General features: G+C 39.7%; 1 protein-coding gene and 1 long non-coding RNA gene across 2 annotated transcripts; both read right to left on the reverse strand.

Moving 5' to 3' along the window:
• Positions 1-2894: 2894 nt before the first annotated feature.
• Positions 2895-13249, reverse strand: LOC121638511 (SLAM family member 5-like). The gene is made up of 3 exons (XM_041983359.1): positions 13210-13249; positions 5472-5783; positions 2895-3452 (listed from the first exon to the last, which is right to left on the reverse strand). The coding sequence occupies exons 2-3, from the start codon at positions 5692-5694 to the stop codon at positions 3154-3156; spliced, it is 522 nt and encodes a 173-aa protein (XP_041839293.1). The 5' UTR covers positions 5695-5783; positions 13210-13249; the 3' UTR covers positions 2895-3153.
• Positions 6204-12839, reverse strand: LOC121638518. Its single transcript, XR_006010033.1, has 3 exons — positions 12757-12839; positions 8406-8411; positions 6204-6225 (listed from the first exon to the last, which is right to left on the reverse strand). It is a non-coding gene; the product is annotated as an uncharacterized LOC121638518 (long non-coding RNA).
• Positions 13250-15925: the final 2676 nt, after the last annotated feature.

The raw sequence follows: 15925 nt of genomic DNA on the forward strand, positions 1-15925 counted from the left end.
TATTAACCTCAATAATTTCCATAATAACTTCTACAAGTTACACACACACACACACACACACACACACACACATATACATATATATATATATATATATATATAGTGAAATTATAACAAAACACTTAAAGCAAACAGTGAAGGAAAAATGGATAAACAAATTAAAATTCTACTACTGCCACTATTTTTTACTAATTGTGGCGGGGTTAAGGCAGTAAAAAAAATTAAAAAAAAATAAATAAAATAAAAATAAATAAAATAAAGTTTATTTTAACCTGAAGGGTGACAATACCAACTGGGGTCAGGTTAACATCCAGTAAATCTGAAAGATTGAATAAATGCACCTTGGTTGACTGATTCCATACAAAAACAATATTTTATTAACAATTGTGTTTAAAAAAAATAATAAAACATGACTATTAAACACAAACCTTTACAGGGGTTTAGATCACACAGCTTTTACAACCCTGTAAATAAAAACGTTAATACATGCAAAACACGAAAAACACTTAAAATATCAAATCGAAATCAGGACCAACAAAACCACAGAAACCAAGCGATATGAGGAAAACCTGGGCTACATCCACAGTGTGCGATCAGTTTTTGATGCCTTGCATTGGTGTGTAGTAAACTGTCAGTAACAAAAACGTATTAGTCCACCAGCCAGTGGACTGGAGCAGTGAGCGGGAATCCAGCGGAGACAAAACAGCTATTGCAAGCCGAAAGGGCCAAAATTCACCACTCTATTGGTGTGATTGTAATAAAACGGTGGAAAACACTTCGTTTGGTGGTGAAAAAAGCCGTTAAAAGCCTCGTTTTATGTGGTTAAACGGTGTAAAATACGCCATTTTTTAAAGCTTCGGTAAACGTTGATAAATACGACGTTCTTTGTGGTCTTTAAACGCCGCTTTTTGCAGTGTTCAATGAACACGCGTAAAAAGCGCCATTTTGTCATATTTTAACACGTGTTAAAAATGGCATTTTGTGGAACTAAAACACGCGTTAAAAGCGCCATTTTGTTGTATTATAATTATCTCAGCCCCTTTTTTGTACAGCCAGTAAAATTGAACCGTGATCAACCAGTCAGTAAAGAATGAGCGCAGACCCTCCAGTTCATCACGGAGCTTTGCTGAAGGATTGTCTGCATTGTTCCAGTAACCCTGTGGTCTGCTTGTGTGCTCACATCTCCAGCCATATTCAAATGTGCTGCCAGGATACAAGTTAAGATATTCATAAAATTTGTTATATCTTCTTCCGCTGTTTTATTACAAACGCACCAGTAGGGTGGCGAATTATGACCCCTTTGGCTTGCCATAAACAGCAGCCTATGTACCGACAGCGCAGGGCGCGCTAAATCCAGTGTCAGTACATCCCTTCCCACGGGGAGGGAGAGAGAAGAAAAGGCCAGGAATACTCAGCAAAAGGTTTGGTGAGCTAGCCTGGCACCAGACGCAAACACAACCAGGCAGTACACCGGAGAGGTGAAACTGCCCGGTCTGCGGCTTCCCACCCACACAAACTGTCAGCATACAGCGCAACACCTGTCCGGATATAAAGGTGCTCTACTCCGCCCAGCAGTCAGTGGGAGCGAGGACAGGGGAGTAAGGAAATAATAATAACCATAATTGTTATTACCATCCTCATCGATCAATCAACCAAATTTTATTTAAATAGCACTTTTCATACATAAGAGCAGCACAAAGTGCTTTACACAACATAACAACTAAATATCAACAACAAAACAGAATTAAAAATCTAAAAATAAGACTTCATATTCCCAAGCACACAACTCCACATCCAGTATAAGCACATAACTCCACATCCAGATCTGTTCCCAAAGCAGAGCCGGCTCTTTTGGCTCCCAAACAGCTCTTAATTTAGCATCTTTTTAGCCCCATAATTTACATTAACTTCTCAAAAATGGATGAATTGTGTTTTGAAAACCGTTTTTTTGTTCAGCATTCTTACGAGAAACCTTATATTTGCCTCGTTTTGTGCATTTATTCTGATACAAAACCACTTACTGTTGTTTACTATTTCAACAAAAATCATTTATTGCACAAATGAGCAATAAACAGCAACAAATCCACAAAACCAAACTCAAAGCAGCTTTAATGGTTGGCATCTAGCAGCAAGCTCCGGCAGTAAATTGTGAAGCCTATGCTTTCCAGGAATGACGACGCGCATGACGCTGTCAAGATGGCGACGAGCTTCACTTTTGCTCTTCAGAAACCTACGGGTGACGTCACAAAGGCTCCGTCCATCTTTTATACACAGTCTATGGTTGGCATACAGAAAATAAGATGCCTTATTCTGAAAGGGCTGTTCCGGTGTCCCCCCTCTGTGAGTCGGGTTTGATGACGTGATACACTCTCTAACCTCATGGCTGACTGCTGTCTCACTCAGTGTAGCCGTCTTTTATCTCCTTGTTGTCCAGATGCACTTCAGTGTAATTTGACACAGCTGTTCATGCGTGGTTCAAGGTGGTGCAGTTGCGGGCTGCGCCCACTAGAGGGCGCCAGAGACGACTAGATAGAGATTTAAAATCTCTACCTGTGTTATTAAAACTTTACCTAACTGGATTTTGGTTGAATTATGGCTCATTTGGCGTATTTGACTGAGTTAGTCGAATATGTCCAGTATTTATTTGTTATGTAATCTCATAAAATTGTACAGTAATATTAATATTTTTTGTACTTTGTTTCTTTTATAGACCACACACACACACACACACACAGAGGCAAACCCATACCATCCTGTAACCCCACTCAACAGTAAAGTGTTGAAGGAATTGCTTTCTTTGTGCCCTTCCCTCTGACCGGAGCTCTGACCAAGGAATCTGTCAAACCAGTAACATCCCCTCAGAGTGTCCCACTCTATCACACTGTTGTTTTCTATCCCATTTTCTCTACTATTTTACCAAAGAATGTCTGTTTCTACTATTCTCTGTGTATGTGCTTTGTATTTTCTAAGTGTGATGTATTTCTGTGTGTTTCAGGGACTGCAGATGGAAATCAGCGTCAATCTGGTACAAAGTGTTTTTTCTGTGATCCGTGCTGCTGTACACGCTCCCTGTTCCATAAACTGGAAGTAGAAATCCTCACCATCCTTCCACACCGATGGAGACGAGCTGCTAACAGGAAGAACTAGTCTCCATCAGACTGAACTAAGCGTACCTGATCCATGAGGTGGACACAGCTGGGTGGAGTTGATGGAGGTGGTTTCAGTACTGATGGGGTTATTTGCCTCACAGGTGTAGCTGGATTTATTCTCTCTGTTAATCTCCAAAAGGAGGGTGGGACTGATGGAGATGTTGTTGTTGCTTGTCTGGCTTATTTGTTTCTCTCCTTGGTACCAAGTCAGGGTTACATCCGGTCCATTCTCCACAGAACAGCTGACGTAGCAGGTCCCATCGCTGGTCGGCTCTGCTGTGATGTTTGGAACAGAAACGGTTTCTACAAGAAAGAAATATTTAGTTAGTTCATGTAGATGATAAGGAAGCTAAAAACCTGAACAGTCAGAAGGTCTCGGGTCAGGACTTCTGATGATACCCTTTTCAAATGATTTTACTATTGAATGAACTTTATTAATAAAGATCAGGGGTTACGATGGTCTGTCAGTCCATGACTGCTTCTCAGCTTCACTGTGTGAAGGCCGCGCTCTTCAATGGTGGCGTGAACACTGCTCTAGGCCAGAGAGCGTTGCTAAGGCAACGGACAGGGAGCAGAGGCCCTTATCTCGACAGATAACACCTGCTGGAAACCACCGCTTTTGCTCTCAGTGAGTGAAGAGGGAGAGAAGTTTTATTAAAGTTTGAATCTATGACTGTTATGGCACACATGATGTGAGATGATGTTTTTAATAAAAAAAACTGAGTTTATGGACTGCCTGATCAATACTCAGTCATGTTTTTCTATGTGTTATGCATTACCTATTCACATTTCATATATTCCTGTTTGCTTGCTTATTTACATTATTATCCTTAGATTTAGTGATGTTCATTAGGTTTTGGTTTTGATTAATAAGAGCTACAGCTTAGTTGTTATTATTCTGTAGCTTACAGAGAGTGCATTCACAAATAAGATGCAAATAAGAGACAGAGTTTTTACACTGCTGAAGAAGTGGAGAGAGGCCCTGAAGGTCTGAGACTAAGAAGGGGAGTTACTCCTTATCTGCTCGCTCCGAAGCAGAGCGGAATTCCCCAGCAAACTCAGAAAATATTAACAAGCAGCCTTTGTGTAAAAACTGTGAGGATAGATAGATAACGGGGCAGGGAAAAGTGTCTTCTTTCCTTCAGCTCTGATTCAACCCAGAAGGAGGGACCACTTTGCAGATGCCCACATATGCTTTATCCGCTGATGGAAAAATACTAAGTGGGTTGGTTCTGAGTTGTTTTCTGTTGATGGAAAAATACTGAGTGGGTTGGTTTTGGGTGTTTTTCTGTTAGTGGGAAGGTATCAAGTGGGATGGTTTTTAAGTTATGTATATATACTGGTGATATTTTGAAGAGAGTCGGATTGTCCGGAGATTTTGAGGAGCTGCTGCGGAGATTTTGCAGAGACTTCTACAGATTTTCTACGGAGACGTAGTGGAGACTTAGTTAGATTTTTACAGAACTTCACCCTTTGCTGGGATAGATTTTCCCCTTTTGCCAAGGGAGATTGAATTATTATTAGAGAAGACATAGACCGCGAAAGCGGAATCACCCATTGAGGGAAACTTTCACTTTATACTTATTTCTTATATTCTGCTTTTTAGCCCTCACTGAAAGGGAAGCCCCGAAAAGGGAATTTTATTATTTTTTCTTTCTTTTTATTTTTTCTGTATTTTACCAATAAAAGAAAACTTGAATAAAAGGGTTATAGTTAACTTCGGTTAACTTCCCAACCAAACTTATTTCTCTTATATTTGTCCACATCCACTGAGGACAGGAGAGGACAACACAACGAGCAGGTGAGCCCCAGATTCCCCAACGCCCGAAGAGACATAAGAATTCGCTAGATTATTATTTCGATACCAGGTAGTTATCCTGTTAGGACGATAGTACGGTAGCTTCATACTCCTAGACCCAAAGGTTGGCTTATCTACCAGAATAACTCCTCAGGTCTATCTCCGCATGAGCGGACGATAATAATCAGGAATTCTAAAGGGGTAAAATTGCTTATTTTCGCGCCACAAGAATCGAGGTGGAAAGGTTCGCCCATCACTTCGCGACTGGAGTCTCATCGGTCGTTAAAGATCCAAGAGAGGAAACAACAGGACGTGAGCCTGAAAGGTCGGTCAAAGAACTGGCAATAGGGTAAATATTCGTCACCGGTTTCAACAACTGTAACCTGCTTTTCTTCTGGTTCCTCCATAGAAATTCCATTTTCTTCTCTTCACTGATGAACATGACTCCTTTTCTTTTCATATTACTCTGAGTTTTCTGTCCTGAAGCTTTGAAGCTCATTCAGTGCTGCTGGTCGAAGACTTACCGTAGACGGGCAGGTAATATTGTCTCAGAACATGAGGCTCGCTGCCCTTCCAAATCTTCACACAATAAAACCCCGTCAGGCTTTTTGTGACTCTGAGGAAGACGAGGTCTCCAGTGGTTGGATTCAGATGCAGAATATCTTGGTAGCTTTCACTGATTGTGACTATAGAAGCTTTCCACTGAGCGATCTGATCCCCAGAAAAATCTTGACCCTGTGTCCACATGACGTCGTGGTCTTTCTCTAGTTTCTGTAGTCCAGAATCCAGAGTGACTGTTTTTCCTTCCAGAACATTAATACGAAAGGGTCCATTGTCTAGAAAAATTACAAACATGTTACCGATGCACAAATACAAGTAATTAAAATCAGAGCTCTATTTCCAAAATTCTATATTTATAAATAATGTAGAATTAAAGCCCTTAATTAAATTAAAAGACAGCAAATCAGAAGCTGATTTTATAAAAATCAACCATCAATCTGGATGTAGAAGCAACACATTTCACAGACATTAACACAGAGGTGAGAAAAGACTGGAAAACTTTAAATGTCATGGCTGAGCAGTCACAGACGCTGCTTCCGTTCTCTGGAGTAACTTCACCGTTGGTGATGATGACACTGGCTATAACTGGATCAAGTGGGCCAAAGGTCCGAGCACGGCTCCTAAACTGATGTCCGCTTGTCTTCACATGCAGGTTCACAGTCTTTCTGTCTTGCTTTTTTACTGGGGTGTTGTAATGGAAAATTTATACACATAGCCCTTATACCCTATAATTTACTCTTTGTATTATTAACAACCTTGACTTATGCTTCACTGAGGAAGAGAGCGACTTGTACCCAGATAATATTTAGTGAGCTCTCCTCCCCAGCACAGATGCTGATAACAGTCTTTAGAAAACATTGTACCAGGTGCAGACAATGTACTGAAGATTTTCAACCAACGACCTTGATGCCATCACGTCATGCGAGTCTATATTAACCAAGCCCATGTGTGTTCCTGCGGACTCGCTCAGCCAAAGCTGTTTGACTGTGTGACTCTCATTGCTGATCAGCTCTTAATAAAAATACTTTGTTTGATTCTCACTTAGTGTGTGATCTTTGATAATAAAATTCCACAACAATCTTGGCGTTGTCGGCAGGATATCTTGAGTGACTGACTGGAGGACCAGAACCCGTGATTGCTCATCCTGAAGGATACTTCAGCCCCTGGGTCAGCCTTAACCGTCAGGGGACGGCGGAGGGACTCCGTTCAGACACCACTGATATCCAGAACGAAGTCTGCGTGTGGAGCAGCACCCACAATCACACACAGTGAGAAGTTTTCATATCGGGCTCCCATTTACCACCCTTTTCTCACTATCTTATGAAAATGGGGTAGTGGTCCCACTATCTTGTGAAGGCAAGGTAGATCTACTCTGCTGCGGTAGGGTAGGGTTAGTCCGGCACTGAAGTGAAAACTTCGGTGGTAATAATAGGCGTTTTAGTCAATTTTTGTGCCTGAGTTTGGGCTGCTCGAAGAAGAAAAATCCAGCGGGAGACGTCCTAGCTGCAATGGGAAACACAGCTGTGAAGGAGAAGGAGGGTGAATGGGACTCCCCAATATGTAACAAGGAAAAATAAATAAATAAATAAATAAATAAATAGAAGGGTTTTCAGTCCCTTTAAGGATAGGGGTGCCAGTCCCCTACAAGTAACAGGGTTCCAGTCCCTGGAAAAGTGAGGTGCCAGTCCTCACCGCAGGAGGTTAGAGTCCTCTTGTGAGATATTGGGGTTTGAGTCCCCTTTGATAGTGAGGTTAAAGTCGTCACCGCAGGAGGTTGGAGTCCTCCTGTGAGTAAAAAAAGGGTTCGAGTCCCTTTCTACTTTTGGGGTACCCCGTTGTATGTTTTATGTTTGTCTAATGTCTTATGAATAATAATTTATAAATATAAATATAAACATTAATATAAATATATAATTACAACAATAATTGTGGGAAGAAAATATATATTTAAAAAATTGTGTGTAGAGAACCTGAAAGTGTGGGATTAACCCTCAAGCTTACTCCGCTGTCCTATTCTAGAACCGGACAGCAGCAGCTCAGAAGGAGGTGATTTTTGCATAAAGCATTGTGATATTTTTGCTTTGTGAGTATTTTCAGAGACGTTTTGAGAAGCTGTGGTGATTTTGCATACAGCATTGTGATATTTTATATAATAAATAAAATAATTGTATTGCTGAAGCATAAAAGGAAAGAATAATGAAACCAAATAAGAAGATAGCAAAAAAAAAAAAAAAAAAAGGGTCAAAGCAGAGAGTGTGTGAGTGTGTGTGTGTGTGGCTGGAGATTCTCTCACATTCCGAAGCAGCGGAGAGAGAGGACACGTTGCTGGTAATAATGAAGCTCTGTCTAACAGTTTAAGTAGGATTGAGAAATCTCATGAAGAAATAAAATGGGTACTTTTAACAGTAAAAACTAAATTAGAAGGAGATGCTAAAATTACGCCTGGAAAAGATCCAGATAATATAAAATGATCTGATCAGGCTGAGGAAATGTTTTGCTCTGCTCCAGAATACTTAATACACACAAGGACACTTTCGGGTTGTAAAAGCTGGTTGTCTGTTTGGAAAGAAAAATAGAACATTTTATCCATAAGTTTATCTGAAAAACTATAGTTTTTGAGTCTCAGCTGACTTGTATTTGCATTATAAAATATTTTTATAAGAATCTCATTCTTTTCTTATGGACACCTTCATCACAATACTTTAATTTTATTGCTTTCTTTCTACTTATTTTGTGTGTTCTTTTAAACTTGTCAAACGTGAACAATTTTTACCTTAAAGGAAATGAGATCTATCAAATCTGAACAACACTTTGCTTGCAATGAAGAATGCTTTTGCTTATACACACACACACTGAAGATTTACTTTTAGCATTGTCAAATCTCTGAGAGAAAACACTTGCATCTTTCCTCAGACACATACATAATCTCTATAGGATAAATATTGACCCTATTTTTCTTTCTTTTTTTCTTTTCCTCCTCCCTCGTCTCTGTCGGAGACACCCTCTCCTGAAGCTCACAGGCTGCATACCTGACCCGACTCAGTTCTTCCGCCAGGATAAAAGTCAGCAGAGACCCACTGATATATATATATGTGTATATATATATATATAACTTTCTATCACCACCATGTCCTACGAACTGACACTGATGCCCACCCCTACCAGCTCCACCTGATGCTCTATAGGATTCAAGAAACAAAGACAGAAGATACTCCAGCATTTCCTCTGCTTCGAGTTTCAAAGAGACTGAAACCAGATGTTTGATGGACGTGTAAACATCTGCTTTTGGATGGTAGAACACCATCCTCCACAATGCTCCTGATCATGCGTTTATTCAGAGGACAAACCAGGACAAGAGCTCTTCAACCAGCTCTGAGGTGGCGTGGCCGCTGGGCTCTGAGGGGCGAACAGAGAGGTGGGTGCTGGGGGCCCGAGGTTGGAAAACCATCCGGTTCTACTGACCAGAGAGAGAACATCCATGTGGTGAGAAGGGTCATTGGCCATAAAAATCAAAAGGCGGTTTGCCACCTGACTGATCCACGGCAGAGCTGACTCAGGGATGGAAGCAGTCATGTGACCAGTTAACATAATGATGGTGAGACTGTTCTGATTTCATATCACAAATAATTAATGATTTCATTCAAAATCCTACATTGCAGTTAAACAGATCTACATCTTTTTATGGAAAGAAAGTGCTAAAGAGTAAACAGAAGTAAGCTTCATTTCTAGACATTTCATTCACATAAGACGAGTTCACTGCTGGAACAAGAGACACATACATGTACACACACATTTACATGAACAAACACACGCACGCTCACTGCAATGAAGTACCTGCTTGCTACTGACGACATGACAACATGACATGATGAGCTACTAACCCTGTCTTGTTTTGTTTTCATTATTTAGAAAGAACAGAACATGTTTAATGAGCTGGTGGCAACAACCCTTCCTCAGTTATCCAACACTGATCAACTCATTGTTTTTAAAAAAGAAATGAGTAAAACCAGATGAAAATAATGTTTTATTTATTTTAATCCCTTCAGACGCATCCTAATTGTTACTCACTGACACATGAATTTATATTTTCTCCAGATTACCCGTCTAACCGCTGACCCAGGATCAGATAAGATGGTATCTCTCTCATTCCTACAGCTGAAGCAGTGAGAGTGAGTAAAACCTTCCTGCCAGAGGTGGAAATGCTAACATACTGATCCTTATGTACATTTATGTAAATACCGAAAGGCAGTTTCCCTGTTTGTTCTCTGTGGTGATGCAAACTGCAAGTCCCCTGATTTCCTGAGAACTTTAAGTGTGTGCGTGATTTGCACCAAAACTGTTCGTGTGTCTCTGGGTTCTAACTTTTTTTTATATACAAATGGCTTAAGTTAAGGTTTTAATACTCTTGGTACTGTATCTAATTTATATTGAGCAAGAACTGAATCTGAAACAGTTTTAAATATACAAACTGAAGGCATAATAGATTTATTTTCCAGTCAAGCAAACTAAGAATCTGAAATCTGTCTGAAAACAGATGAATCAATAAATAAATTGCTTAGAGGGAACTTCCTAAGACCTAAAGAAAATGCAGCTGTATAATTGAAATTTAAATTAAATTAAAGGAGCTCCTCTATTAACTGTCATCACACCTAACTGTGTGCAATTACTTTTAGTAAAAGAAAGAAAACCTTAAACACTAAAACAACAAAGGTTGAGGCATATAAAATGACCTTTTAGGTCATTGTTAACTCTGCATTAAAACAAGAAAATGCACTATAAAATGACTATTGAGATACCAGAAGAAAATAAAAACTTGTTTCATATTGGTCTGATATCCATGGATATTTTAAACTGATTCTCTTATAAAAATAATAATAATGACAAAAGGGTTTTGTAAAAGACTAAAAGAGAAAAGCGCTGCTCGAGCACATTTGGCTGATGCTGGACACATTAAAAGAAATTTAAATTGGGTTTCCGTCCATATCATCTTGGATTTGAAAGCATTAATAAGAAATCTCCAAAACAATTAATGTTTTCCAAACAATTTTAGAATGAACTTTAAGGATCCTCATGAATGCAGGAAAATTGACCTGCTCTGATTTGGCCTTTCTGCGCACAACTACTGACCTGACTTTGACAAAGTTTTCTGACTCTGACCTGAAGACAGACAACTGATGGACTGATATTAAATGAACTTTTCTTCCAGCAGGATTTTGTCCAGGATTGCTTCCACAAAAGGCTGATTGCTGTGTTTTATAACGCTGTTAATTCTGCTGCCATTAACAGTTACACACATTTATTTTCATGAAAAGCAGGACTGATAATCTGTTTACAGGAGGAGGAGACGTCTACACTGAATCTCTTTTGTAAATTATGTGTATGTGCATTTTATAATCAAACATGATATTGTCCCTTATGACATTTTGGGATAAACTTCTACAGGTGGAGAAAATTATCACCATGTACACATGTACTTGTGCTGATGAGGATTGTTTTCACAGGGGGATGCCAGAACAGGTAACTTCAGGATTCAAGCATACAAGATTTTGAATGTTTTATGAATAATTTTACTCTTTCCTGGGATAATATAAGATATTTCAATACATAGGGACCTTTTGTTGATAAATTACGTATTCCATTATGCACCTGTTGATTATAGACATTAAAGTAAAGGCAACAGACAGAGAATAAGGGAGAAATGGAGTTCATGATGAAGGAACAGGAGGATGACCTTGATCTGAACACAGTGCTCTATCCTCCCCCAGCAGGTTCCCACGGCAGCCCAGGTTTACAGCCTCCTTCATCTGAACCTCCTCCTTTTCACAAAGTTAGCTGCCAATTTCATCCTATAGCACTACTTAACTTTCTTTTTTTTACGATGGTCACAAATGTCAGCAATATTGAGCCATGGGCCTTGCCATGTCTCAACAAGGGGGATGATGGATAAAATATGAAATAAATTCACTGCATATGGTTTCACAAATTATTCAAACTATTTTTGTGCAGCATGATACATGTAAGTAAAAATGAACGAAGTGCTGTTTTACCCCAGGAAATGATGCACTTAACCTTAGGGTGACAAACCTACTTCAAAGTATAACAATTAAATGGACTCGTACAATAGACTGGACTATGATAATTAAGACCACACAAAAGGAGGACAGAGAGGACGGGGTGGATGACAAAATAGCAAGAGAAAGACTGAAGAGGGAGAAAGGTGTTACACTTGTGGAAATTTAGGACACGGATTATGATATTGTCATGGTTTAGAGCAAACATGACTACAGGAAGTGATGAAGGACTGAGGAAAGTAGAAGAAGATTTTAAACTTAGAAGAGATCCTTTTTACAGCAAATAAGGACCCACAAATAACATTGTTGGTTTATCTTTGTTCACTATGCTAATGGAGACCTGCAAAAGGAGAAACTAATGCAGTCACTCCAAATAACTGACCCCTTCAGAAGCTCTCACAGGTACACTGTGGTTAAGGAAGGCCTGCCATGCCCAGCATCGGATCCTTCCGTTCCCTGGTTCCTGGGGACTGGGTCCTGGTCAGAGAGACGAGGAGGAAGCACATGCGGTCTAAAAGGTGGCTGGGTCCCTTCCAGGTCCTGTTGGTCACTCACACAGTGGTGAAGGTCGCTGAAAGGTCCACGTGGATCCACGCATCCCACTGTAGGAGGTTCCAAGATCCACCAACCCCAGCTCCACCAGCTGACCTCTCAACCACAGGGCAGAATAATCCCTGAGGTCAGCCCCGTGTGAGGTAGCCTACCCCCACGTGGCGACATGAAGTGCACCATCTTTCTCATCACACTCCTCTTCTGGTACCTGGATCCAACCGGTCCTCGCCCAACACAACGTACCCCAGCTCCGTCCCAACCCGCCAGACGACTGCAGGGGACAGAAGCACCCTCCTTACGGAGGCACCGCCGAGACGACCACATCCTGATCATCATGACCACACTGATAATCTTTGGTGGCAGGTTTCAAACATGTCAGCTCATAAATTGACAAATGACAGCTGCTATGTTTATGGACTGGTGCCACATGCCACCCCCTATTAGACAGTTTTCATTAATAGAAAGTTCAATTTCCATGTTCATCATTATGCTCCAGTGGATTCCTCTCCCTACTATGATGTTGATTCTGGTGATTTGGAGTTCTTTGAGTAAATTTTCTCTTTATGTGTGATTAATATGGTTCATTTTAATCAAAGGGGTGGATTGTAATGGAAAATTTATACACATAGCCCTTATACTCTATAATTTACTCTTTGTATTATTAACAACCTTGACTTATGCTTCACTGAGGAAGAGAGCGACTTGTACCCAGATAATATTTAGTGAGCTCTCCTCCCCAGCACAGATGCTGATAACAGTCTTTAGAAAACATTGTACCAGGTGCAGACAATGTACTGAAGATTTTCAACCAACGACCTTGATGCCATCACGTCATGCGAGTCTATATTAACCAAGCCCATGTGTGTTCCTGCGGACTCGCTCAGCCAAAGCTGTTTGACTGTGTGACTCTCATTGCTGATCAGCTCTTAATAAAAATACTTTGTTTGATTCTCACTTAGTGTGTGATCTTTGATAATAAAATTCCACAACAGTGTCTACAGAGAAGATAAACCCTGAAAGAAAGAAAATGGATTTAAATGAATGAAAATGTAAACAAGATTAATTTATCAGTTTCTACCTGATTGGACCTGATCCGATGCAGCTGCATCAGTCTGTAGGCAGCAAAAAGAAATTCCAGCTTCTTTCATAACATCTGCACCAGCCCATGAAAGTCTCTGCCGTCGGTCATAAAGGGATAAATAACATGACACCGACTGTAAGCATCCAGCAGAGGCCCCACACCGGGTCTTCTTTCACAAGAAAAAAGGCCAAAAGGAATTTCAGTAATCGGTTTAGCAGCTTTTTGGTTCATTCAGTGGACAGTGAGTCGGGACAAACTACCTACATGTGTCAAAAATAAATCAGGATTATTTGTTGTCCTAGCAACAAGAACTGGGACTGAGCCCAGTTTGAGAGACATGTATGTGCATGTACGGGCATGTTATCCCCTGCACGTGCACATGCATGTTTTCTGTGGAGGAAATTTAGTAAAACCTTTCTAATAACAGGATGCAGGACTGTCTGTTTTGTGCCTGATTGGCTCTGATTTACACTGGATAATAAAATCTGCTGTTTCAACTTGAATTTTCAATCATTTATTTCTTTAAAGATTTTTCTGAAATGTTGGAAGTTGCCTCTTTTTATGATGAAGCAGTGGTTCGGTTTAAAGGATCAGCCCGTTAGAGACTAAATAATCTTTTACTTTCTTCTCTTTACTTCCTGCAGGTAAGAACAAGCCATTTTATACAACTTGGAATTATTTCATTAATTCAGAAAAACCAAACAGTTTTCATGTAAAATGATCTGATAATTCAGGAAGTGTTTTTCTTTCGTTTTGTTTAAGACTGTGTCTTTGGAAAGAAGCTGAAAGCCACAAATAAACAGAATTAAAAGGCTGTACAAGCTCTACTAATATTTACAACAAGATGGTAATAAACATGTATTTACCTGTAATTAGGAGCACTCTTAGCCTCATTTCTCTTTCTTTCATATGCCTGAAAATCCAGATACTCAACCAAACCCAAAAAACCGTCTCAGAGGCGGAGCTGACGAAGAGAAGCTGATTGGCTGGATAAAGCAGGATTTATACTCACACCTGTGTGTCGCCTTGGGCTTCGCTCAGGAAGCTACACGTGCACCTCTTTCTTTTTTAAAATAACTTTCTTTAAACAATAATGGCACAAACATTACTCATTCCATTAGCAACACAAGTTGGTATTAACAAACTGATCCTGAGTAAAGCCAATGACTCACAACAATGCAAAAATAAATAATAATAAACAACAACAAAGCTTAAATTTGGTCCAAGCAGTTACAGTTTTAGTAGCTTAAATATATAGACTAAGTTCACTTTGGAACACAGTGAATGAAGGTTTTCTACCAGCAAATTTACTTTTATGTACATGGAATTTGGCCAAAGTGACAAACAACACATTCCTCCAGGATCATTCGAATCAACGTGAAAACAAATAAACAAACACAAGTTTATCCAGAACAAATGAACAGTGGTTTCTTGGTAGCTGTCAGAAAAACGACAGTTTATCTGAGTGTCTTTCTTAAACCCAGATTTGATCCGGTTCTTAGCAGCGTGGACGGAGAAGAGAAACACGTTTGCTAGCGGAGGAGTTTAGTGCAGACATGATGGCTGCTCCTGAATTAGTGGTTATAGCTTGAGATTCAAACAGCGTAACTACTCCAGAGGGGGTAATATCATCTACTGGTGAGTTCTATTTTTCTATCCATAGAACATTTAGGAGGATCTTATCAATCTGTTTTGAATGTTTATTATGTAGATGAAGGGCTGCTTCAGTCAGTCTAGAAGTACTTTCTGCTTTCGTAATTAGTAAAAATAATAACGTCTAGAGGGGTGCAGGACGAAAGTATTAATTTGAACGAAAATTATAGTATATAAAAAATTGTTTTATAAATTTTGACGGGTCCAAAATATGTAAATATTCACATTTGGTTGCAATGACACACCAGGGATCTCCAACTCCGGTCCTCATGAGCTACTGTCCTGCAGGTTTTGGTTTCTACCCTGATGCAACACACCTGACTCAAATCACTGGGTCATGAACAGGCTTGTGCAGAGGTGTGTTGTAGTAGGAAACATCTAAAACCTGCAGGACAGTAGCTCATGAGGAGTTACTTTAGTGGAGACCCTGGTCTAAATATATACATATTTATATGTGTGTGTATTACTTCAACTTGTAGAAGTTATTATGGAAATTATTAAGTTTTATAATCAATCAATGAATAAAGAAATAAAGAGATATTTCTTTATCTCCAGCAGACAGTAACTCTTGTTCTCAGGTGTGATTATAAATAATAATCTTAATCCTTGTGTAGCAGAGATGGGATTCCACTTGCTATTCATGTGGTTTTGTGCAGTTTTATTTTGCAACTATATGGTTCCACTTCAGTGTGGGTTTCCATGGAGACAGCTTTTGGGTGTGGCATGGATGCCCAGGGCCAGCTCTAAGCCGGCAGGTGCCCTAGGCAAAACCGGAGTTTTACCCCCCGCCCCCACGCAGCAAAATGCTTACCGAAGCTAAAGCTACTTAACTCAGTCACACACATTTTGTAACTAATGTACAAATTCTTGTTTCTTTATTAACAAACAAAACAAAGTCACACTGAAACACTCTAAACTAAAGAAACCGCTACAAAAATGATAAATAGCACAAAATAAATATCATTTAGTTAAAAATAAAACATGTTTAGTGCAATAATCCAGGGCAAGAAATGGCACAAGTGCAAACCCTAAAACAATGTAAAACGCTGCAATCAAAAGC

The sequence above is a fragment of the Melanotaenia boesemani genome, chromosome 4 (genome assembly GCF_017639745.1).
Source record: "Melanotaenia boesemani isolate fMelBoe1 chromosome 4, fMelBoe1.pri, whole genome shotgun sequence".
Taxonomy (NCBI): Eukaryota; Metazoa; Chordata; class Actinopteri; order Atheriniformes; family Melanotaeniidae; genus Melanotaenia; species Melanotaenia boesemani.